Here is a 23,856-nt window from a genome sequence, read left to right as displayed (position 1 = left end):
GGCGCAGCTGAGGCGCTCTGTTCGCCTCAGTGACCCGCGACTCCCGGTTAAAGCATTCCTAGCCGTGTGGGGCTTTGTGTGCGGAGAACTTGCAGGCTAGCTCCTAATTTTGACAGGCATTTAAGTATCGTGGAGATGAGGAGTACTCTCAATTACCATATTGGCAAAGCTGGCATCTTGGATACGTCTTTAGGGATTAGGAATAATAGCCGCTCTAGCTGCCAGAGGGATCACAAGGGGAGCCACTCCTGACTGAGTAGGGAAAACCAACACAAACATTAATCACCTTCTTGTAAGACACCATGAAGGAGTTTCTCTAACAAACTTAGGATAAACAACTTGGAATGCATTTAGTAAGCTTAGGGCACTAATAGGTATTATATTTAAATATCCTTTATGAGAAAGAAGATTTGAATAAACACAGTACCAGGTTTTGGCAGGTGGGTATATGCCCAGGGGGCGACTAGCCCTCCCTGCCTCCCTGGCACCAAAGAGCTTTCATGGCACAGAAGACAATGTTGTAGCAAAGTACAAACCTTAATTCTTATTTCAGTAACAGTTAATATTTGGCGACAAAATATCCTAACAGAAGTAAGTTATGTCAAACAAGATATTTTCAAATATGCACAACAGTTTATGGCACACTTGGTATTCTGGGTGTGTATTTATACAATCCTCAGATTTTAACCAGCTCCCTTGCAGTCAACACTAAGTCTGCCACCAAGGTAGAGGGAACCCATGTCAACACCTGGGGGCTATGCCAGCATGCAGCTTATGAACAACCAACCAACCAAACGAAAAAAATCCAAAGCAAATCTTACAGTTGTATTTTATTTGGACATTTCCCAGTGATAGCTATTAGGCTACAGTTTTTATGATGCATACATCTACTAAGTACAACATCAGACACTACAACAGATCAGAGCTCAGGTCATTCTGACAATGTTTTGGTTTTCATCTATGTACTGTAGTGGCATTGAGTGAAAACCTATGTTTAAAGGCTTTTATTTATCACGTGAAATATCAGCATCTTAAAAAACCAAGTGTTTACTCATAGTTTTTGTACGGTATTTGAAATGTGTTCAGTTTAAATCACAAATTACACAGACCTTCAAATTGCAAATGCTGGTGTGTCCAAGTTGGGAACAAGTGTTATTGGATATTAAACCAACTTTTCAACATTGAACTTGATCCTATTTTTTTCCTGTGATAGATAGAACAGATTAATTGTATTTAACGGACTTAAGCACTTTCACATTCCATCCCAGATTGAAGTCTGAGAAGCAATTTTTCAAAATCTGGATAGAAGACTGTGTCCTAAACTTCAGAATAAAATAATCACTGGAATAAAAATACACCAAACTCAATGAGGTAATTATTGTGCAAAATCTCTAGTATAACTGTATATAATTCTAAGGGGTCATTGACAAGTATTTTTCCAGCATCTGATAAAAGCTATCATAGCAATGGATAATAAATTAAAATATAAAAGATATGTCCACATTAAAAGAGCATAACAATGATTCAAAGGAAAAAAAAAGTTGTTAAAATAATTCTGCATTATATTCCATGGTTAAAGAGATATTAGGCCTAAGGTGAAAGATATATTATACACTGACACTAAAATTTTACTTCTTAAAAGTGCATGTAAAATACTGCCATGTAAAATGTTGGATGAATTACCAACTACACATCTATTCCAACTTAAAAATATTTTCCTTTAAAACATGTCAAGCAGCATATACTTTTAATGTGATATAAAAGTAATACCAGTCAAATCACTGAATTTAAGTATAATACCTATAAATTACTAAACACTACTTTTTTAAGGAAACAAGATACAATAAGGCTTTTTACAGGTAAACTTAAAAAATAAACAAAAATACATTTCGGCATATATTTTAAACACTAATGCTTAAGTAGTGGATACATTTCCTGATCTACAGTATGAACATACTGTAATGCCAATTGTTTGTTGTTCAATAGGAGAAAATATTTGTAGGTCAGCGTGTTCTCACTATTTTCTTTCCTAACCTTGTTACTGGATGTGAAGGCTTTCCCATTACATTCTCACAAGTACAGTACCCCTAACAGTCTGAAAACTACATTATACCTCATTTGGAGCCGCTTAACAGTAGCTGTAGTTTCAGAAATCAAGTAACATTTGAAAAAAGAGTGTTTAGTATACCATGCACAGGAAAACAATCTAAATCATTTAGCAAAGATCATTCAAAACATTTATGCAATGCAGTATTAGGTTCTTGGAAGTACTGGCATGATCCATCAAACGCAATATGGGACACACACATTTGAAAATAAGACGACATGAGCATCGTAAAATGACACCGACAAAGTTTAGGTTGTCTTCACTACCAATTTGAGCAACCATACAAACAGCATGTCTACCTCTCAAGTAAAACATAACTGAAATGTTTCTGTCTGCTTAATAGCAATTTTTTTCTGCGAGTTTGCAGGCAGATTAGTACCAAATAGTCTAATAGCGTACCTCTAGATTATTTCTCAATATTTTAAAAGAAATTAATGATAATACTAAATTGCTAATTATTATAATACATAAAAATATTGCACAACGCAATTCAGCAATGTGTGTGGCTTTTTTTTACATGTATATTTGAGCCATACACCACAAACTACCTGTTTTAAAGTTCAGAATTGGAGCCTTAAGGAAGGATTCTGTGCTTACGTTGCACATTGTGAAATGTGAATTCTATATAGCAGATCCAAGACGTGTGAGACAGAGAAGTATTTCCAGTAAGATATGCAACATCCAAAATAACTCAGTTTCTCATTATGCACTTTGGATTTCCAACCATTAAATCACCATGAATCATAGTCAAAACCTACTTAAAGTACTCGTTAGTCAACCTTTCAAAGAATGAGAGCCTTGGGCTACTGCAGAAATTTTCTATTAAAGTTTTTCCTCTCAAATTCCAGTATGAAAGAATACTTTTTTTTTTTTAAGCAGCAACAAAACAAAAGAGATTATACTCAAAACATACACTGTCATCTCTGGGGTCTACAAACAAAGAAGAACATTAGACAGACTACAGAATCTAAATAACTCCTGAAATCATTATTGACTTCTGATCATTTGTTTCAAGATTCTGTATCTTTAGCTAACTACCTTTAAAAATAACTAAACGTGTAATTTCCAGTGTGCTACTTGTGCTTAGTTACCATTTTCCTCTACAGGTCTTACCTGATACCATTTGCAAAAAATCCAGTTAAAATAACAGGCTGCATTGGACTGTAAATGAGGTTGACAACAAAAAATGAAATATCTTATTTTTAGTGCTTAGTATGATACTGTCATACATTTAAAAGAACACAATATGCAGCAGCAATCTAGTATGCTTGGTAAACCACAGTACTAACAAATGAACACCTAACTTATACCATATAATGAACTATAAGACTTATCACTAGAATTTATGTGAAACTGACATAAGGAAGTGGTTTAAGAAATCATTTTACATATTGCCAGTTTGTGTTTCTCCATTCCAGTTTTTACAAATTAAATGTAACAGGCTCCCAAGTGACTGTGTATTCTACTACAAAATGCCTTACTTTCAAGTCTTCCATGTTCAGGACTGTGACTGTCCCTGTTGGTCCCTGCCTATGAGAAGATTACATACGGAGTTTAATTTACACTATTTAAATATGTTACTAAAGATCTAAAATGTCTCTAGACAGCTGAAGACACAATTTTTGTCCAAGCCCGATTCCCATATTCTGGAAATGTATGAATCAGTGATGTCCTCATAAATGCAATGACTGAACACAAACGCACATCTTTCTATGAGCCTTCAATCTGTGGTGCTGTTAGGTAGTTTTTCAGCTACTTTTACTACAGATCTGGGCATACATAGACTGTTTGTTCAGAAAATGTGTTTTCAGTGGCTCACTATGTTTTAATGGGTAAAGATAACAGGCAACTGATCTCCATCTAACACTGACAGTACATCCTTGGCATCAGACACGTGATATGAAGCCCAGGCCCAAGCTGGCTGGGATCTGAATGGTTTCTAATGCCAGAGAGGATGGATTAAATGGAAAAGTAACAGGAAAGATGTGTTTAGCATCCATGAGCAACTGAGGAGAGTCCTTCCTATCTCGCAGACGCATCTGCAAAGAAAAGAAAGTGATTACGTTAACATTTAGCCACTTCACGGATAATAATCATCTTGCAAAGAGGTAGCATTTAATCTGTGCTTACAGCTACACCTGTGTGTACAGACACACACTCTATGCTAACTTGACCTGACACTTTTGCAACAATTGTGCCATTAAACTGTAGTTATTTTCATCATTTTCGGTTCTGCATATCTTCCCTTTTCAATGCAATCTGAAAATATTTAGATTCCCTGCAAAAGGAAGAATTTGCCCACTATCTGGTAACTGCATCTTTTCAGTAAATGGAATTATAGTTTTATCTCAGTTCTACCACCCCAATCTCCCTTATTCTGCTAGTAATGTAATTCAATTTCTAACAGACCAGAAAGATCATCTTTGTTTCTTTTATTTTGCTCTGCTGGCTGCTTTTCTTTGGAGTTTTCAAAAGGTTCCATTTTCATCAATATATATAAAACTACAAGGGCTAAATGAAGAACTTTGGAATGAACATAGGCCTCAGTTTTCAAAGGAGTTGGAACTTCTCATGCAGACATAGGTCTGACAAAAGTAAATTTGCATATATAACTGTTACCACTTGAAAAGTTGGCATACATGTTTACATGCACAAAGATGTATAAGCACAAAAACCTCTCACCTTCCAAAAATCTCGTACATACTGACAGGGAAACTAACATTTTCATGCAAGTCTGGAGGCAGTAAATTGTGATTGCTTAAAATTTTAAGGCTGACATCACCTTTTCAACACAGTTAAAAAATGATAGCTAAAAAGCCTAGTTTACTTCAGATTTCTGAATTTATTTCAGGATGCAAGCTATTTTGGCTCATTAGAGGGTTTCTTAGAAACAGTCAAATGATTTTTGATGAAAAGATATAGCCATACCTGTATTGTACGTATAAATGATACCAAGACTCTCTCTTCAAACTCATTAACTGGAGTATACAAATTCAGAACTTTTACAATCTGTGAAAAAGAACAACCATTCTTAGGTTCATTTTACTGATGAATCAACAGATGCATTCATGGTTACTAATAATACACTTTTTAAATTAGCTACTTTAAAAAGAAAATTCTTTACAAGTATTTCTTATTTTTTACTTTCTTGATTCATACAGAATTTCATCACCTGCTTAATGCTGTTATACGACTGCCTCCTTCAGAATACGTGTTCTTTGGAGGCAGAAACAGAGTTCTGTACAAAATTATGAAAAAATCAGATGATAAGTAACTGATTGTGTTCCTACACCCCCTGGAAACATGCTGAATTTCTCACCCTAATTTTGACCCTATAATTATGACCTTCTATAGCTTCCACTCAAGAAAGTCTTACCACTTCAGTGTTTTTCAAGAGAGTGAGCTATTTCTCTAAAAATAGAGCTAAAACCACCAAAGGAAAGAACTGCACCACAAAGACATTAAATAATAATATGGGTTAAACTTATTCTCTTTAGTTTTTTAGATTATTCTCTTAAAAAAACACAACTCTTTTTAACAAAGTTAAAACACTTGAAGTATGTGGAATATGAACTCCTTATTTCAGCACAAAACTAACAGATTTTCCAGCAAATCAAAACAGCTATATCAACGCAACTGCTAGTGCCGACACCATGGTGAGAGAAATGGAGAAATTTCTTCTTTTTCCTGATGGCATGTTCAGTAATCAAAGATGCTTGGATCCATTTATTCCTGTACAAACTCTATGCAAATGTAGCATTGTTAAAAAAAAAGTGCAACTTATCTGTACAAAATCTAAGCCTTTCATAAATAGAAGTCTTGAGCTGTTTACTGAGATACACTTGGTTCAGCCTTCTGAGGCTAATGGGTACAGTAACTTAACACTTTTGTTTGCAGATCCTGAGACAACAGCTCTCTGTGAATTGTCCATTAACTTAACTGGATACTAACTCTGACAGCAGAAAGATCATTTCCTAGTATCCGAGGCAGAGCTGTGTGGAGTACAGAGACGTCTTTGAGGGAAGAGTTTTCTCTAAGGATTTTCACAAACTGAGAGACTATGTATAGTACTACACACTGCACAATCTAGTGACCTTCCCCTCATTTGTTCAAAACTTATCTTGAACAGCAGACCTCAAAAATGTCTGGTCTGGTTTTTACCTCTCAAACTTAATCTGGTTTAGTTGTACTAATGCAAAACGAAGTAAGAAATCTTTGATCCATGTGCGATGGCAGTGCAGGCAGGCATAGCAAACACCAATGGAGCAGAGAACTGCTCAAAAGTGACAGCAGAACAGACAATGAGAGTTTGCTTACCTGGGCAGTAGTGAGTGCATTGCACATTGAACAAATGGCTTCTGCATCTTCATCTGTTTTCTTTTTTACTTGCAACAACTGTGCAGCCTGGATGAGGGGTTCCAGTGTTTCCTTAGCCCCACTATTCATCAAATTTTTATCACGCAGCCATTCTTCCAGTTGACTCACATTGTATCTGTACAAGGAGGCAAGAGCATCGTGACATTAATGCTCAATTATTGCTAAATTGAAAGGATGTTCAATTTCTCTTTCCCAGTGTTTCTTCTTTGTCCTTACATGCTTTTCCTTCATACTTGTCATTTCTTGTAATTTTGTCTCCATGCCGTTCCCTTCTGATTAAGGCAGGAAATTTTGATTTTCAAAACAGTTAGAAACTATGGCCAAAGACTTCCACTAACTAGCATTTCTCATTTGTTTCTATTAATTGCAGGAATGTGATGAGTATAAGAAGAAAGGCAAATGACATTTTGTCCATGCAAATGTACCACGAGGTTTTTCAAGGTTACTTGAGGGACTAGAATGCCTTGGCTAAATTTCCTTGCATATGCCAGTAGAATGCATTGGACAATGGATGCCAAATGCAGGAATATAGTAAGATGGCTTTACTGCAGGACGAAGCAAACTACAGTGTGGATGAACACTGCAGGTATCCACTGCACCACCAGCATACAAAAAACACAGCAGGCATGTTTGCTATTCCTCTCTAAAAGCTGAGAAAGCAACTACCAACACTTCCCTACAGTTCTGATTCCTACTTGATGATGAAATACTTTTGTTTTGCTTCTACTACATTTCCTTGAAAGACAGGTAGGATTTGGCCTAAGTTAAGCAAACTTTTTTCAGCTGAACCTCACAAAATCAGTTTAACAGCATCTGCAACTGTTTGTGTGCAGAAAAACAAATATTGAAAATGCATCTGCTATTCCATCAAAATGATGTTCAGCAGTGTCAAGAGTTCACTAAGATTTCCAGCAGCACATTCAAGAAAAGTGTAACATGAGCTCTCCCACCTTATCTGCATTCCTTTGCTCCATGAGCACATGTCCTTGCGCAGGAGAAGATTATTAAGCGTCACTGCCCCAATGATGTAGAACATCTGCTTGACAACCTGTTTGATCAACTCTGGATCCATTCCATGCTGACACATCACTGAATGGAAAGAGTTCAGCTGCCGAATAATGGAGTCCAAAGTGTAGGTTCCTTCATCAGCAATACTGGATGTTCTCTTCCGCAGCCCTGTTGGTTTCACCCCTGAGACACCTTGGATAGTCTCATGCTCCAGCATTCCTGAAACTGCATTTGAGTGACAACATTATTATAATGACTGAAAACTGCTAATATATAAGCATATTGTGGAAGACAGCAAAACAGTATTTACACAGAAGGAGCATGCTGGGCTTTCTGCTAGCCAGACTTTACCATGATTTCCAGCAATTCCGTGTCCCACCATGTTGTGCAAAATCTAAACTTAGAGGGTTTTTACAAAGATTCCAGCATGTGTGTTTGAAAGGAAAGTCTAACTTCAGCTCAACAAAATACTTTTTTCCCCCCATGGTCATATGAGCAGCAGATTCAGCAAACCAAAAGCTGTTCCGTTCTTCTAAATGTTGTGATTGGAAAGCATAATGAAAATTTGTGTGAGAGTACAGTCTGACAAGAAAAATGAAAAGTACTTTTAATGAAAAAAAAAAAATATCTCAGAATGTCAGCTTCATCACTGCTAGCTATTTCATTGCTAATTGCTGTCCATAATAACAACCAAGCATTTTTCTCCATATTCATTTTATTTATGAGTTCTCATGTAATTAAAGTCCAATTTTTCCATGGGTTATTTCCCAACAGACAGGGCTACAAATATCAGACTGTCCTAACAGTTTCTTCCTGTAAATGCATGATTTTTGACAAGCATGAATAAGGTATATTGATTTACTCTGTCACTGCCAGAAGAACCAGCGACAGTTTAGTTTTCCGTCTAACCCAACCTGTCCAGTGTAGTCCTTGTCATCTATAAACAGAATACCACAAGAACTATTAATGAGACTCTACTAGTTAGGAAGAAATACAAGATACAGTATATTGCCACCATCACAATTTTCCTTTTGGTACTACAGTGTCAAGTTTGAGGAATTCAACTTTGCCTTACCAATCATTGGTTGCAGAATGTTTTCCAACACTCGGACAAGTTGTTGGTAGATCTGAATAGCCAAGTCACTCAGTACTTGTCTGTATTCAGCTAAATCAAAATTAGTGAGGCAGTGTTCATTTTGACGAGGTGTATTATGCTTCATAAACCCCTGAATTAATAAAATAACAGAAACGAATGCTTCAATGGAATACAAAAATATTACACGGACCCAGTATTTGTATTTTTTCATGCAACTGACAAATAATACTTTCAAAGTAATAGTCACAGCCCCTCAAAACTTTAATTTGGAACTTCTTCTGATTGAGGCTAATGCTAGGATTTGCTTTTCAGTTGTGACTTGTGCAACATCTGCTTCCTTGACTTGAAACTTCTAGTATCTCACACAGGAACAAACTCTGCCAACTTTCTGGCAGGTAAGACCCTTCCCTCCCGCTCCAGCATGGGCATTCTCACCTGGCCATTTATGCCAAAAGCCCAGTTAAGTCTGAAAAAGGAATTAGGCATACCACAGCCTCCAAATGTAAACTGGTCTGCCATACTATGGTTAAAGGGCTTAATGCATCCTTTTTCATAGGAAGTGCAGTGAATCACTACTAAACAACATAATGGTAGCAGCCAGATTCTTGTACTTAATGAGTTGCTACTTTCAGGAGCACAATGTCATCTATCCTCTGGGCCCCCAGCCTGCAATAAAAGGAAGTCGGTTCAAATCTCATCTCCCCGTGCCTCCCACTGATGTCATCACCATCATTCCAAAAATTGTAGCCGTTTTAAGAGACTTCGACTAGATTTTGAGATATTACAGGAATTTGTTAAAGAGTAGTGCTCACAATAGTATTGTAGAGCAAAAAAAAAATCAGAGTAGGAGCACCACTTACCTCTTCTCCGCTATATTGCTTCAAACAGTGCAAAAATCGGCAGGTGTTAGATAGCCAGAAGGACACTGTTTCGAAGTCATCACCTCTTTTCTGAAGATAAAAACAAACATATTTCAACAAAGACTGGTAGGAGGAAAAAAATAATAAAATCTTAGATAAAAAATTAAAAAGTTAAAATCCACTTTCTTGTAGCTACTAAGATTTTGATGTTTTGCAAAACTTTCAGTGATGTATTAGAAAAGCAAGATTTTTGGCAAAATACCATTAAACACCCTCCCTGTTTTCTGTAGTATTTTTCAAGAACTTTCAGAATACGATTTCCTCCACAGATACGATCTTTCTGTGGTTTACAGACCTGTCCTAACTGCTCCATCCAGGAATCACAAAGCAATGTGACTGTATTCCCAAAACACCCAAAACACAATGACTCTTGTGAAGAGCCAAACAGGGAAGATGGGAATGATGCAGAGCCAGGAGGAGCAGAGAACAATTCAGTTTTGATGACTGTCACTTACATCATAACTATTTTGGCAGTCTGATATGAAAAACAAAACAACAAACCCTCCTCACCAAAGAACACAGGATCTAGTATATGATGAGTAATTAAAATTTCCAGAGCTCCATAGCATGCACTCCATTCACTTCAAAATGTCCAAAGGTTTCTATGAATATCTAGGCTCCTGCAGGATTGTTTACTAAACATTTTTTCAGAACATGTAGCTTGATTAAATGCTAGGCTTTTGAGCACATCTGTCTTATTTAAAAACTAAAAAATTCCATATGCCTTCAAGATACCCCTGGCCTAAACTCTCCTAGCAAACTCAGTGAGAAGACTTTAGGCAGTAACATCAACATTATCATCAATGTAATCTGTAGGTGAAGCAAATGAGGAAATCTGTGAACCAAAACTACAAATGAAACATTTTAATTAAGCGTTCTGGAGAAGATTGACAAAGACTCAATACGCAAACTTTGACTACATCCAAAACTTTGTAAGCATAGCTTCAGAGGAGGAAGACTATTCAAAATAAAAAGAAGGTAGTTCTTTTTCCACTAATTCAAAGCATCTATGGTATTGTATAGATAAAATGCTATCAATCTAATTCGTTGCTTGTTAAGACAACTTTTTTGTGACTTCAGTGGGAGGAGTTTACTGATCAGAAACCCAAAGTCGATTCATTGAAAGCCTTCTCCTTACTCCTCTAACAAAAAATCAAAAGCAGATTTTAAATTAACGTATTTCTAAACCAAGCAGACCAACTAACCTTCAACACTTTTTTGATGCCATTGATAGTGGACGTCAACAATGACCGCACTTTTTGGTCATCATTAAGGTAATCTGCGTGACGTACACACATGAACAAAATATATGCTGGTAGTCCTGGAATCAGGTTGACAGCTACCCCACGTGGTTTCAGCTCTTGGGAAAAACAAATACACATTGTTTTGTTAAGTGTAAAGTCATTGGAAGATGGTTACATGAGGTAATTGCAACCTCCCCAGTTAATAGTACACACATATCTATGTATGGCTAGGGAAAACTAAGAACAAAACTAAGAGCAGCCACTTTTTGGGTAAAATACCAGAACGGAATAAAAAATCGTAACTGCCTGCTAAAAAAATATGTAGACACATTAGTATGTGCTATACTCATCAGGAAGGATGATTAGATTACAATAGACATTTAGGAATTTGAGATAAACTGAACACTGTCAAAACGAAAACAAGCTATTCATTTCATAATGCAAATTCTGTGTTCTTATCATGCATTTTTCAGAGTGTGTGGGAGCAGAGGAGGTCGCAAATGAGAAAGATGGTTACCTAAAATAAGATTCTTGACAAGTTTTTGTTCATCCTCCTTCTTATATTCTAACATCCCTTGGAAGTCCTTTTCTTTCCGTGGAATGTTAACTGGACGAATAGGTTCGTCGATGATTTGGCCAGGTGATATGTTCTCCATCTGGCCCACTTCAGAGGGGAAATGAAAAGAAATTATATAATATTTTCCAGTGAAACCAATGCATACCAGAGGAAACAATGACATTTCTAAGGAAGAACTCTAGCATGTAGAAGTAAGAAATGTTTTCTTTGGTTCAGGATGACACACATTGACAAAACTCCCATTAAACAAAAAAATAGATTGTTGATAAATGTATCTTGGGGTGGCATTCTTCCTTTGAAGAAAAGTGGACATGTGTGAATAGCATCAATTAATACTAACTTACTGCTGATTTCTTGAATTTTATCATATAAAAGCACAAAGGTGAAGCAATAGCTGTTAATCACTTAATCCCAGATTAATACTGCAAGCAAGGGTCACTGTTAAGTGTTCTGCAAAATGCCAATATTTTTCAAGTTTGATGTTTGTTGCCTATTGTAGGTTTTCCTCAACCAGCAGCCAAACACCCACACTGGCTCCAGCAGGACAGGGGAGAGAATATTAAGAACAAAAGTGAGAAAACTCATAGGTCAAGATAAAGGCAGTTTAATAAGCAAAGGGCAGAGGGGGAAGCAAAGCAAAGGCAATCACTCATGACTCCCCACAGGGGGACCGATGCCCAGCCAGCCTCCAAACAACAGCTACCTTGTATGCAAAAAAACCTTTGTCTGGCTCCTGACCTTACGTAGTATTGAATATGGAATATTCCTTTGGCCAGTTTGAGTCAGCTGTCCTGGCTGTGTGCCCATGTGCCCTCCCATGCCCCAGCTACTGACAGGGCCAAGTGGGAAAAAAAGAGAAAACCTTGACACCGTGCAATCTCTGTTCAGCAACAGCTGAAACAATGGTGTGTTACTAACACTGTTTTAGCCACAAATCCAAAATACAGCATTATACAGGCTCCTATGAAGAAAGTTAATTCCATCCCAGCCAGATCTACTACACTGTTCTAAGTTAGTTAGGTAATAAACACTGACAAAAACATGTTTTCAGAAACATTTTCCTACTCTGTATTCTGTATGAATACTACTGTGATCTTGCCCACAGTAGTAACCAAACAATATTGAAAGACTTTTTAAAAACAAACTTTGAGTAACCTTTCAAAGGGATGTATGAAATATCCACCTTGTTCCATACAGTGCCCCACAGTATCACATTCAACACCTGTGCTCCACCTGATTAGGTTGCATGTTTGTTTTTGAAAAGCAGGACTCAGCTTCATCCCATAAAAGCTACATCCTCTTCTCACAACCCTCCTAGCTGCATGCAAAGACAAATTATTGCACATCCTGTAAGTGTGCTAAATGTGTGCACCTGTCAAATGGGATAGAAAATGCAGAAATCCAAACTGAACCTCAAGGAGAGCTCTCACTAACTAAAGGATAATATAGTCCTGTTAAACCAGGTTTAACCTAGTATCACTGTTCTTTTCAAACACTGCAACACTGAAGACTACACAGTCACTGATTTCAACCTTAGTACTCAATAAAACAACTCATTAGGCAGTAAGCTTGTTTCTGGAAAAAGCAGATGACCATAAAAAGCTTCTGAAAGGTTAGGACCAGGATTACTTAAAAACAAATTCATACTTCAATTTTATAAGACTATTAATTGCTCTTAGCAATTAAAATGACTTTACTTATGCAGAGACATAATAAGTTCTCAGTCTACCATGCCTAAGATCCTAAGGCAACTCACACTGACGCTCATAAAAATAAAATTAGCTTAGTCCGTATCTCAGCATTCTCATACTCAAGTTTGGCCAGCAGCTTTGAAAGGAAACCTCAGCAGAGAAAGACAGTCTCAGCATTCTTGGCTCCAGCAATATACGAATTTACATTCAAAGGAAAATTGGGTAAATTATTTCTGCCTGGTTCATATTTAGTATTGCTTTTGTCTCGACAAAAACAGATACTGTCTTTGAGTACACAAACAGCCCAGGTAACATTCCTTTATGTTCAAATGGTTTCTGCCTTCAGAGCAACATCAATCTCCTTTACTCATTGCTTCAAAATATGACAAATCTTCTAAAGGTTTATAAAGGAACACACAGAGCTCTGAATGTACCTCCTATTTCTGGAATCAATTAACAGAGGCTAATGCTACTAAAGACCTCATGCGCTCCTGACTGCTAAAACAGATGGATATGATGACAACAGGATCACAAAAGGTAAACCAAAATCTTTCTCCTTCTCTCAAAATATAAAAGTACCTTCAAGTTCACCAATCTTCTTAGCAAATACTTTCAATTGTTTCTTTAACTTGCGAACAGTTTTGTCTTGCTTTTCAAGCTGCTCCATTAAATCCTGTAAATTAAAATGAGAGAAAGATTAAGATATGAGAAAAATCCCATAACGTCTGACAGAGACAAAACCAGTGCTATTAGAATTACAAGGCGGTGAAGAAAGCTGAAAAGTGGTGCCATCCTCTGGCTGAGGTTTGCAAGCTGGTACGCTGGCTATAACACAAGCCAAATATCACATATATTATTCAGTTATGTGCAGCATGACAAAGGCAAAGCTCTTAGGCAGGTATATTCTGCAGACACTCAGAACTAGGTCAGAAGACCTTCTTATGGCAGAAGAGATTTTACTACAAACACATCTCCCTAATGCTTCCTCCCTGCTCTTCCAAATGTCTTGGGGAAATAATTTTCTTTATTATTTAACAGCTAGCCTGTATTTCTGCATCATTTATTCATGCCTTCAGGGCTGACTCGTTATTCAGACCTATCCATTTTATAAGATGGTAAGAGAGAGATCTGTAGAAAGACCATAACTAGCACTCAAATTTACCAAAATCAAATATCCAAACAAACAACATTTCTTGTGATGCTCTGCCATTTCCCTATTGCTTGCTGTCATCACATTTCCTTACACTGAAACTGGTGGCTTACATCTTTTTATTCTGTACCTGAGCAACACTTAGCACCTAAAAGTCCTACTCTTGCAATAAATAAATTGATGAAAGAAATTGAATAGACTGAAAGAAAAATAAATTTTTCTTTCAAAGCAGCACTCCCCAGAAATCTGTCTTTGAATAATTCTGTGACCTGTGGTACTGCATTCATCAAATAATCATTTAATTAAAAAAGGAGAAGTCTTTCTAAAGGAAGCAAAACTTCAAGCTCAAAAAACCTGAATGCCATTCCAGGTTAAGGCTTGGAAAGCAGCTTAAAAGAAAAATGCTCTTTCATAAGTGTGATTCTTCATGGCACGGGAAAGAACATAAGGGACCATGAGCTCCTTGCATCAAAAGCACCATCTGGGAAACTGTACTTCTCCTAAGGTATTGAAAAATATCAGTGCAGCATGGGTAACAACTTAGAATTAGGCACAAATTGTTCCCAATCATGTAGTAGAGTTTACAACCTAATATAATACACCTGAGCAGTAAGACTTTATGCCTGTTGAAAGAACAGAATCAAAGCCATGCTTCACATTCAAAGCAGTGTTCAATTTTACAACAGAAATCCTGTTAATAACACAATACACTTATTGTCAGATACAACAATTTCTCCTGAAAATAATAAAAATATACATGTAAGTCCAACAGACTGTTTCAAATGTATCAGTGAAGGGATATGATTTCTGAACAACAAATATGTGAGGAATAAAGTTCTTCCTATGGTCCTTCTAAACAAATGAACAGATTTCACATCTCATTAAGATTCAGAATCTCATAAATTATATTCTTTCAAGCTTACATATGGTGCTATCTTTAATTATTATGAAAATATTATTTCCAATTTTATCCTTCATATTTTGAATTTTTGAAAATATTAAAAGGTTACGTATTTTGATTCTGATAGATTTATTCATTCCAGATGTCAGCACTGTAAAGAGATCTATGAACAATTCAGGCTATGACTGGATTGCAGGCATTATTCACCTTGATAAGTACCTGTATGATCATGCCTCTATTTTGCTGAACTGAATTTAAATGTATCAAAGTATGTAAAATGTATCAAATGTAATCAAACGTATCAAAGTTTTAAAGATTCTGAAAATTGAGCATCTTTTGCATCATGTACCTCTTTTTCAGGGCAGTATTAAGTAGTATTCAAAAAGAAACTGTTTTGCTCAGAGTGGAAGACTTATATTAGTAACAAAACTGTGCATCAAAAAGACACAGATTACACAGAGGACACCAAGACTAACAAAAAAAGCGGTGAGTGAAGTAATTGGCATTGTGAAGCTCTCTGCGGGGAATTTCCTTTGAAAGGGAGAAAGGGAGGCAGCCTGCTTTTCAATTAGTGCTCCAGAAATAGTGAACGAGACAACAGAGAAACAGGATTCACGTGATCTACATACAATCATCCGTTTGTAAAGTGAAATCCGGTACGATTGATACTTCTTGGGATCATCTGCATACAACTCCTCATAAAACTGTAAAAATAGGTACAGGATTGTTTTTCCCTCCTCCCTTTGAGACACTGATACTTCAGTAAGCACTACATAAATTACATCAGATTAAAACAAGATCAAGAATCTCTAATATTTTGGTAGTCTGGTCCTTAGTTGTGGTGTTCATGCCAGCCTCTCCCAGAGAGAGGCTGATGTCAATGAGTTGCAGAACAGTCAGATCTTTTAAAAATGGGCAGTACTAATACTGTGAAAGCCTGGAATATAACCTTTGTGAGAACCTGGACAAGACATTTTCTTATGCTAAATCAAGATGGAATTACAGTGAATACTGTAATTCTAATATGACATCTGGAAAGCCTGTAAATTATTTCCACTCTAGGGCTAGGAGTGGAAAAGAAGTATACACCTGACTTGGAGTGGACTTGCAATACTCAAATATCAGAAGTGAAACGCTAAGGAATGAGTCTATATTTAACAAGTAAAATTACATTCACTGTATTTGAAAATAAAGAGAACTCCTCTGGGTTGTAATTACATGACTGTGTGTTGTTTTGGGAACACGGAATGTGATGAGCAGGTCTCGGCGGGTGGAAAAAAGGGTTAAAAATCGTAACATAGGATGAAGAAGCAAGAGGGAGTTGTCAGAGATGGAAACATTTGCCGTTTACCTTTGCCAGTGGGAGACAGCTGCTGCTGAGGCAAACTTATACTTTCAATCAGTTTTCCAACATCTGTTAGCTGAATTATCTGATGCTTTCCTCAAAACCTTTGGTACTAAGATAAGAGCTTGACAATGATAACTTCTGTAACATATATAAGCAGGAAAGACTACACTTTGGCTTGTTTAGAGGAAGCAATGACACTTAGAGCTATGATTTTTCTTCCTCAAGTAGCATGGTTCCCTTTGCCACTAAACAGCGATAAGCTTAACGATATTCCAACATGGGCCTCTCTGGAAAATTCCCCCAGAAATGAACTGGGCTGCACACAATGAACATACTCTGTTGCAGGGAAAGGTAAGGACTTTCACCCAATCTTTCCTTCATACAGAAACGTTGTGCAGTAAACAAGGAATACCAATTATTAGCTAAGTGACTTCTAACCAAGTTTCTTTTTCTGGAACTATTGCTTTCTTCAAAACACACTCAATAGCTGGAGCTCATAACACAGTGGATTATCTGTGTAGCTTCAGGCAGGAAAGAGGGAAGTGGGAAGAAAAGTGACATTAAATAATTGAAGAACTACATCAGAGTTTTTCAACAAAATAAACTAATATATTTCAGAGAAAACACCACTACTTGGCACTAATATTTTTTATGAGTTCCCTGGATATAAATATTCTATTTAGCGATGATTAAACTCATCCGTTGAAAGCTGGGATCCACGAGCTTTCTCCATGCCACAAACTTTGAACAAATTTCCTGAAACATTATTACTTCATCAGCAATCATAAATCTCTCCCATTCGCTTACCTACAAAAAACCCACCGCACTCATGCAATTTTTTGCAGGAGGTTGCCATCTGAAAACTGGTAAGAACTTACAGGCGCAGCAAGGTTGTAAGTCCCCTAGCCTGCTCCTGCTGCATCATTTCCCTTACCAAGTTCTCATTAGTCAGCCGGGTGATCTCATGCTGTAGACTGGCTTCAATGCGGGCCTCTGGAGGCAGCTGCAGATTCTGTGCTAGGAGCTGCTGCTGGCGATTGTTTTCTTCCTTCAGACTTTGGATCTCACCTCGCAGAGACTCCAGTTCATTTTCGTGGCTCTTCTTCTGTGACTGAAGCTGGGACTCCAGCAGCCTAAATAAGTTGAGTAACAGTTGCGTGAACACACTTAGAAAGTTACATCCCCAATTCTCAGAGGGAGTGTAAAGCTTTAGCTGCTGCTCAGGAACAATTAGCCATGGCTTACAAAGGAAAATGAAAAAGGCAGAGTACTCTTTAAACCCTTCAGTATGCCTTCTAATTAAATTAAGCTTGCATGATCAAAAAGTGGAGAGAAACTAATTGTGACACTGCTTTGCATTTCCTTTGTGATTGAACATATAGTGTGTATGGTGCCATTGAGAACATGTTGCAATAAATGTAATGTTAAGTCTTCATAGATTGTCACTGCTTTTAAAGGGGCTTTAAAGAGGTTTTACCTCTAATCAAATCAAACAAACCGTGTAAGATGAAGACGACTGTGTTCACTTAAGCTAGGACCGTGAAATATTAACAAAGGAAAATCTTTTTAGAGTTAACTTTGTTCAGTCAGAAACCATTTAATTGCAAATGCACATAATCTTTATTTTTACATTAAAACCAATATTTTGCAGAGGGTTGTCATTAGTGCACGAAAGGTTAACAGCAGAATCAAATTCAGGACTGGGATCCAGGAGCTCTATTTTACCCTCACCACTGACTCCCCCCCTTGGGCACATCATGTCTCAAATTTTTCTCATGTGAAACTGGGATACCATATACCAGCCTCCTTCCGAGCAGTGCTGTGGGAATCTACTGCTTGCAAGGCACTGTCCAAGTGCTCTGACTCATCATTTTGTACATACACACACAGAGGAAATGACATTACTAGTGACTACTAGTGTTCAATTAGACAATCTTTCGGGGTTTAAATATGCATAAGGCAGGCACATTTATTAGTAACCAGACTGATCAAGTATGAAAGGGCAAACAGTCATTTACCTGCATTGCTCTGCCATTTAATTTAAAGCTTCTTGTCTCTACAGTGCTTGGACAAGAAACAAGACGCCCAGAGCAAACGCTCTCAAATCCTGCTCTGCAGAACGCTTGCTCTAAGTTAGATCTTCGCAGGCTTACAAAACAATGTTAGGTGTAGAATTTGTTAGCACAAGAAAAGGAAAGACTTTAGTTAGTAGCATTCATTGCAAAATACCTCCTTCTGTAGTTACTGCTACCAAATGTGTGTACTGAAGAAGATCAGCACTGCTGATCTACTGAATTAGTTGCCAGTGCAGGACTATGAACCATTTTGGAAGTCTGGGACACATGTATGGATATGGGGTCCAGATGTGCACACAGAGCCAGAACTGCATTTTCTAACAAGGCGACCCTTGCCCGTTACAAGACCAGCATGCAGTCTTTGCAGAGCCAGCAGTGATTGCACTGGGGCTTGAACAGCACCACAATGAACTAAAGATTACTTCTGTTTGTCAGGTATTTTGTGTCTTACATTTTGAATCTGTCACGGAGAGATGTGGTAGAAGAATGTTCAATTTACTGAACTTGAGTCACAACAAGAAGAGCAAGACCCATAACTATTTGAAAGTTAAGAGTATGCTGAAGCTACTCAAACAATAGTTTTATAATTATTAAAATGATTGTACTTCCTTAGGCTGAAAAACTGAAAGGGACTTTGATATCTGGTGTAAAAGCAGACAAATAATACACGGCTACAAATCTTTTCCATTTGTGGAGCTTCTGGTACTTTCCAGTCTATTTTGTGCAAGTACCCTTATGAATTATGTATTAGTTGTTGTGCCATCTTAACTTTTTAAATGATAAAACTTGACAAGTAGAAAGGTTTGAGGACTAAGTTTGAGGAAATTCTTTAATTTGTATATTCTGTGATGAATTTTTTTCTAACTGTTAAAGCAATAGAAATACTGTAGCTAAAGCAAACCCATAGCAAGGGGCACAGTAGCTAGAAAAGAAGATGCAAATGAAGAAAAAAACCATTCTGAGAAATCTGGTAACCTGTTGGCTTGTTTTAACCCTTCATAAACCAGCCAAAGTTCTCCGTCCTCATTCAGCATATGATAGTCCTGGGGAGATTGCCTTTCAAGAAAAGTGTTTAAAAAAATACAAGAGAGATATGTGATGGTGATGAGATGACATGTTAAGCACATTAAATTACAGTTACTGTAAAAGAGAAACAAAAAATGCTCTAAAACAACTTAGCAAATTACTTGTCATGTTTATATTTATTTCTTCTTAATGACAAAATTCAGTTCTCTGTGTTAGCTCAACTGGTTACAGCATTTCATGCTGTTACAATGAATGTATTATGACAGACTATTGTGATCACTATTGGACAAAAGGTAACAAACCAGCACCGGGAATGGCACCCAGTTTGAGCAATGTAGCGATTAAAGGCTAAGAAGATGTAAATGCAGGAAGCTCGATTTTGCATTTCCCCATTGTTTCTTAATCTTCTCAAATACTGCATACAGCAATTTTACTAATCAAATCAAATTATAACCCCAGCTATAAGTGTTCTCTAAGTACCTAGTCTTATCTTACATGATGGAACTTACTGAATATGATAATACGCAGTGTGTCACAGCAGACCCCAACCGATCATAGGTTAAAGAACGAACTTGTACCTGTTTGTTTCCTTCAGTCCAATATATGCCTGTGCTATTTCTCCTTTGTCTTTCATCTTTTGCACATCCTCCAAGAGGATTGTAGAATCTGTCATGGTATTCTGGAAAAAGAATGAGGATTTCCAGGGTAAATTTAACAATGTAATTGTTCTTTGAATCCATGTTTTCGTCACTTTACCCACGTGGAACACTAATCCTTGAGTAGCCACATTAAAATTAGCATGAGTACCTGAGCAGGAGGCTGGTCCATAATTTCTACTTCCATTTGGGTTATCTTTTAAAATGAATGCATGCAACATGGTCAACTATCAGTCTGTCTAATAAGTGGGTACAGGTGTTAACCTCCTTTCCTTTGTTCATCACGTAAAAGGAACAAAATAAATTTCATCAAATGATGAATTTGCATTTTATTTCAAATCACCAGGAACAGCCACTAATACTGAAACTGAAGAAGCATAATTCTATTAATATTTCTTGAACACAGCATTACATGTAGTCTTTCAAATCTCATAAATAAAATATATGAAGTGAGGAATAGACCTTAAGTACTCTGGCAAAGCAGGAAATAATTTACAAGGGCTTGAGATTTTTTAAGTTAGATACCATCATAATACCATTTTGTTTCAGTTTCGAATGTTTACTATGGCACTTTTGCCTTTTCTTCAGTAAAATTTGAAATACTTAACAGATGTTTACAGTCATCTCGGCCAGTCTGGTTTGAGTCATTGCTGCGGAATAATTAGAGTGGAACCACAGGACTCTAATGAACATAAGAGATGCAATTTTGACTTTTTGACTTTCAAAACAATCAAATGCTATTTTCCTGAGTAAAATTTTGCAAAGTATTTACAATAACAACTTTGTGGGCATAGATTTTGGGGTGTAGGCCTCTATGCCCAGTATGATTCGTGTTATCTAATATGAAAACCAATAAAATATACAAGGTCCTCAAAGAATTATTCCCAACATCCTTATGAGATCTCTGTGATTTTTCTACTATTAATTACACAGTAAAACCGCTGTACCTCACCTACCAATCTATCAGGCTTTGGCAGTCTCAACATCTTTATTATTTTTGTGCTGATGGAAAGAAATACTAATTACTCTCATATCTTCAAGAACACCCTACCTACTATAATTGTTATATTTGAATTAACAGCCTTCATTTAGAGTCAGTTTCTCATAATCCTAAATACTATGTGTTCAACTATATTTTCCCATCAAACATTTAGCAATTCCTATTGGATATCTACAGATCACAGTGTGAGTCCTCAGTGTTTGTTGCACGCCAAAGATAACAAACACTATAAAGTAAGGTATTTCTTCATACCACAGACTTTTTTTTGTGAAATTTATGGATTTTGCAAGTTAATAGAGATCTGATTCCTGAATCACAGTGCTGCTCTTACTCTCTGAACACACTCAGCAAGATACACTGATTGAGCTGACTAGACCAATTCCTGAATTTTTCCTTTCATGTTCAGGTCACCATAAACCAACAGTTCAAAACAAGCAGATCTAAAAATTTTGAAGTAACTTGTTCCCTTGCATGGAGCAGGAAGATGGGGATGTGGGGGACATAGGATAATGAGAAGAGTTTTTCAATAACAGCAAAATGCAAGAACAACTGCAAATACATGCGGATTACTTATGAGAGGCAGGGAAATGACAGCTCAAGTATTGTTGAGGGGTTTTTTGGCATGTAAGAGTTCTAGTTTATAACTGTAGAAGAAAATGTGTACCTTATCCTCCTGGCAATGAAATTGGTAGGCAAGAAAGAAGAAAAACAAATCATTAAAAAAAATCTGCCTGTGCTGCAGCTGTCTAACCTAACAAGCAGAAGCTATCTGCAAACTGGCTGTTAGTCATCCCACAGGTCACCTTCATATTTCTTTCATACTCGTAACTGCTGTAAAAACAACACTTATATCCCACTGTTGCTGAGAATAAGTTATTCAAGGATTTACTATTCAAGTATTTCTTTACAATGTTCTAAGTATTAAAGAAAAATAAGTTTTGTTTTCTTTATAATTAATGATTTAAAACAGGATATGTACACCTTCATGCATCACAGACTTTCAATTTATTTAGGACAAATATAAACATAACTTTGCAGTAGCAAAGGAAAGATGACATTTCTGTTCTTTCCTTGCTGCAGTTATGAAACACTAGATAGCTCAGTGCAGTGGAAATGATAGGTTCCTGGATTTATGTGATACCTTTTCAGTTTGAATGTCTCTTATTTTCAAAGCTATTACTTCCCTAAGTATCTCATCAGAATTAGAGCTTTTTAGAAAATATGCATTTTAGTGGTTGTAATCTACTCTTCTCAACAAAACCACATAGCACCTATCAAACAATAATACAGAATTTACATATCTTCATAGGTCATCTTTATGAAATGGTATTGATTTGCAATCATCTATGACCCCGCATAGATTTAGAAGAAATTGTTCCTTGTACCTCCTACTGAACTATTAATTTAAAAGAATTCCTGAGAACCACTGTAAATTTTCCAGTCAAACTACGTACTCACTACAGAAATGATACTGCTCCAAATAAGAATTATTTCTGCATTGTTAAAGGAGTCTGGGGAGATCCCGGTCAGACTATTGGTATCTGCCAGCCTGGTGTGACAGTATATCTTTGCATGAATGCTGGTAGACAAACCTAAAACTGGTTTATTAATAGAATCTCCCAATTTGGACTGCCACTATTTGTGCACTAATAATGGATCAATGGATTACACTTAGAAAGGTTTTCAAACCTAGACCATTTTTTTCTGCCTTTTCAAGCACACTGTTAAATTAAATAACGCATGTCAGTGATGCAATGTAACTCTACTACACAGTGCATTTGCTGACTATTATTTACCTTGGGTTGAATAGCCTCTTTCTGGCTAACAAGCTGAGACCTCAGGATGAGGACTTCTTCCTTGCGTACTTCAAGCTCTTCACTTACTGAAGTCAGCTGATCGAGGAGGACTCTATATGCAGGGGCACCAGGAGCAGTTACCTCTGGCGATCGTGTTTCTGTGAGGGCCTTCTGCAACTCATTCAACTCATTCTTCAGTTTTTTATTCTCAGATTCAAGTTCTTGACGCTGCAAGAGATAGGGACAATTCCATCACCCAGCAGCATTCCAACGTGCCTATAAACCACAGGTACGAAACTATGGATAGAAATAGTAAAAACGATGAGTAACTGCAACAAATCAATCCATCTCTCCTGTATCCCTGACCTCTTGACTATAGTGAATAGTGTCTGGGAGAATTTCACTAATAGGGCTAACCTTTTGTCCAAAGTGCAAAATCAGAACATGTATACATGAATCATACAGATTTGATGAGAAAAAAAATTACCAATCTTTTTTTCCTCTTATTCTCCCTTTAACAAAAAAAATAAAGTTCACAACAAACAGTGGTCAGCAGGCTAAGAAGATTCTGCATCATTCAGTGACATGAGGAAATATTTTTAGTTTTAGTGGTCTAAGTTATGCATTAATTTAAATAATGTGTTTGGAAAAGAGGGTTCCATTTATCACTGTATTTTTGCTCAAATGAACTTGCAAGCTGTACTAAGCGTTTCAACAGACAACTTCCCCTGTTTTAGGGGATCACTTTGTTCTGCAGCCCCAACCACGCATTCTACACCTCAAAAAGGGCAATCCTACAATAAAAAGATTGCTGGGGAATTTTTCTTCTAGTTTCTCCAGCTAATATTCTGAAACAGGAGGGCTGATGTCATTTTCTATGCCAG

At 36.9% G+C, this 23,856-nt stretch overlaps 1 protein-coding gene across 1 annotated transcript in view; it reads right to left on the bottom strand.

The window, feature by feature from the left end:
- Window positions 1-2,725: 2,725 nt before the first annotated feature.
- MYO5A (myosin VA (heavy chain 12, myoxin)) overlaps window positions 2,726-23,856 on the bottom strand; it is a gene marked incomplete at its 5' end in the record, with an annotated part of 58,556 nt that continues 37,425 nt past the window's right edge. The window contains 13 exons of the mRNA XM_009702361.1: window positions 2,726-4,146; window positions 5,036-5,116; window positions 6,425-6,599; window positions 7,435-7,717; window positions 8,568-8,718; window positions 9,449-9,538; window positions 10,714-10,868; window positions 11,270-11,416; window positions 13,600-13,693; window positions 17,354-17,552; window positions 20,099-20,199; window positions 21,841-21,849; window positions 22,973-23,200. Coding sequence (XP_009700663.1) covers window positions 3,994-4,146; window positions 5,036-5,116; window positions 6,425-6,599; window positions 7,435-7,717; window positions 8,568-8,718; window positions 9,449-9,538; window positions 10,714-10,868; window positions 11,270-11,416; window positions 13,600-13,693; window positions 17,354-17,552; window positions 20,099-20,199; window positions 21,841-21,849; window positions 22,973-23,200 — 1,866 coding nt within the window. The remainder of the gene's footprint in view (window positions 4,147-5,035; window positions 5,117-6,424; window positions 6,600-7,434; window positions 7,718-8,567; window positions 8,719-9,448; window positions 9,539-10,713; window positions 10,869-11,269; window positions 11,417-13,599; window positions 13,694-17,353; window positions 17,553-20,098; window positions 20,200-21,840; window positions 21,850-22,972; window positions 23,201-23,856) is intronic.

This window comes from Cariama cristata, unplaced genomic scaffold (assembly GCF_000690535.1).
Source record: "Cariama cristata isolate BGI_N322 unplaced genomic scaffold, ASM69053v1 scaffold17490, whole genome shotgun sequence".
Lineage (NCBI taxonomy): Eukaryota > Metazoa > Chordata > Aves > Cariamiformes > Cariamidae > Cariama > Cariama cristata.
This window is presented reverse-complemented; position numbering and strand designations above follow the sequence as displayed.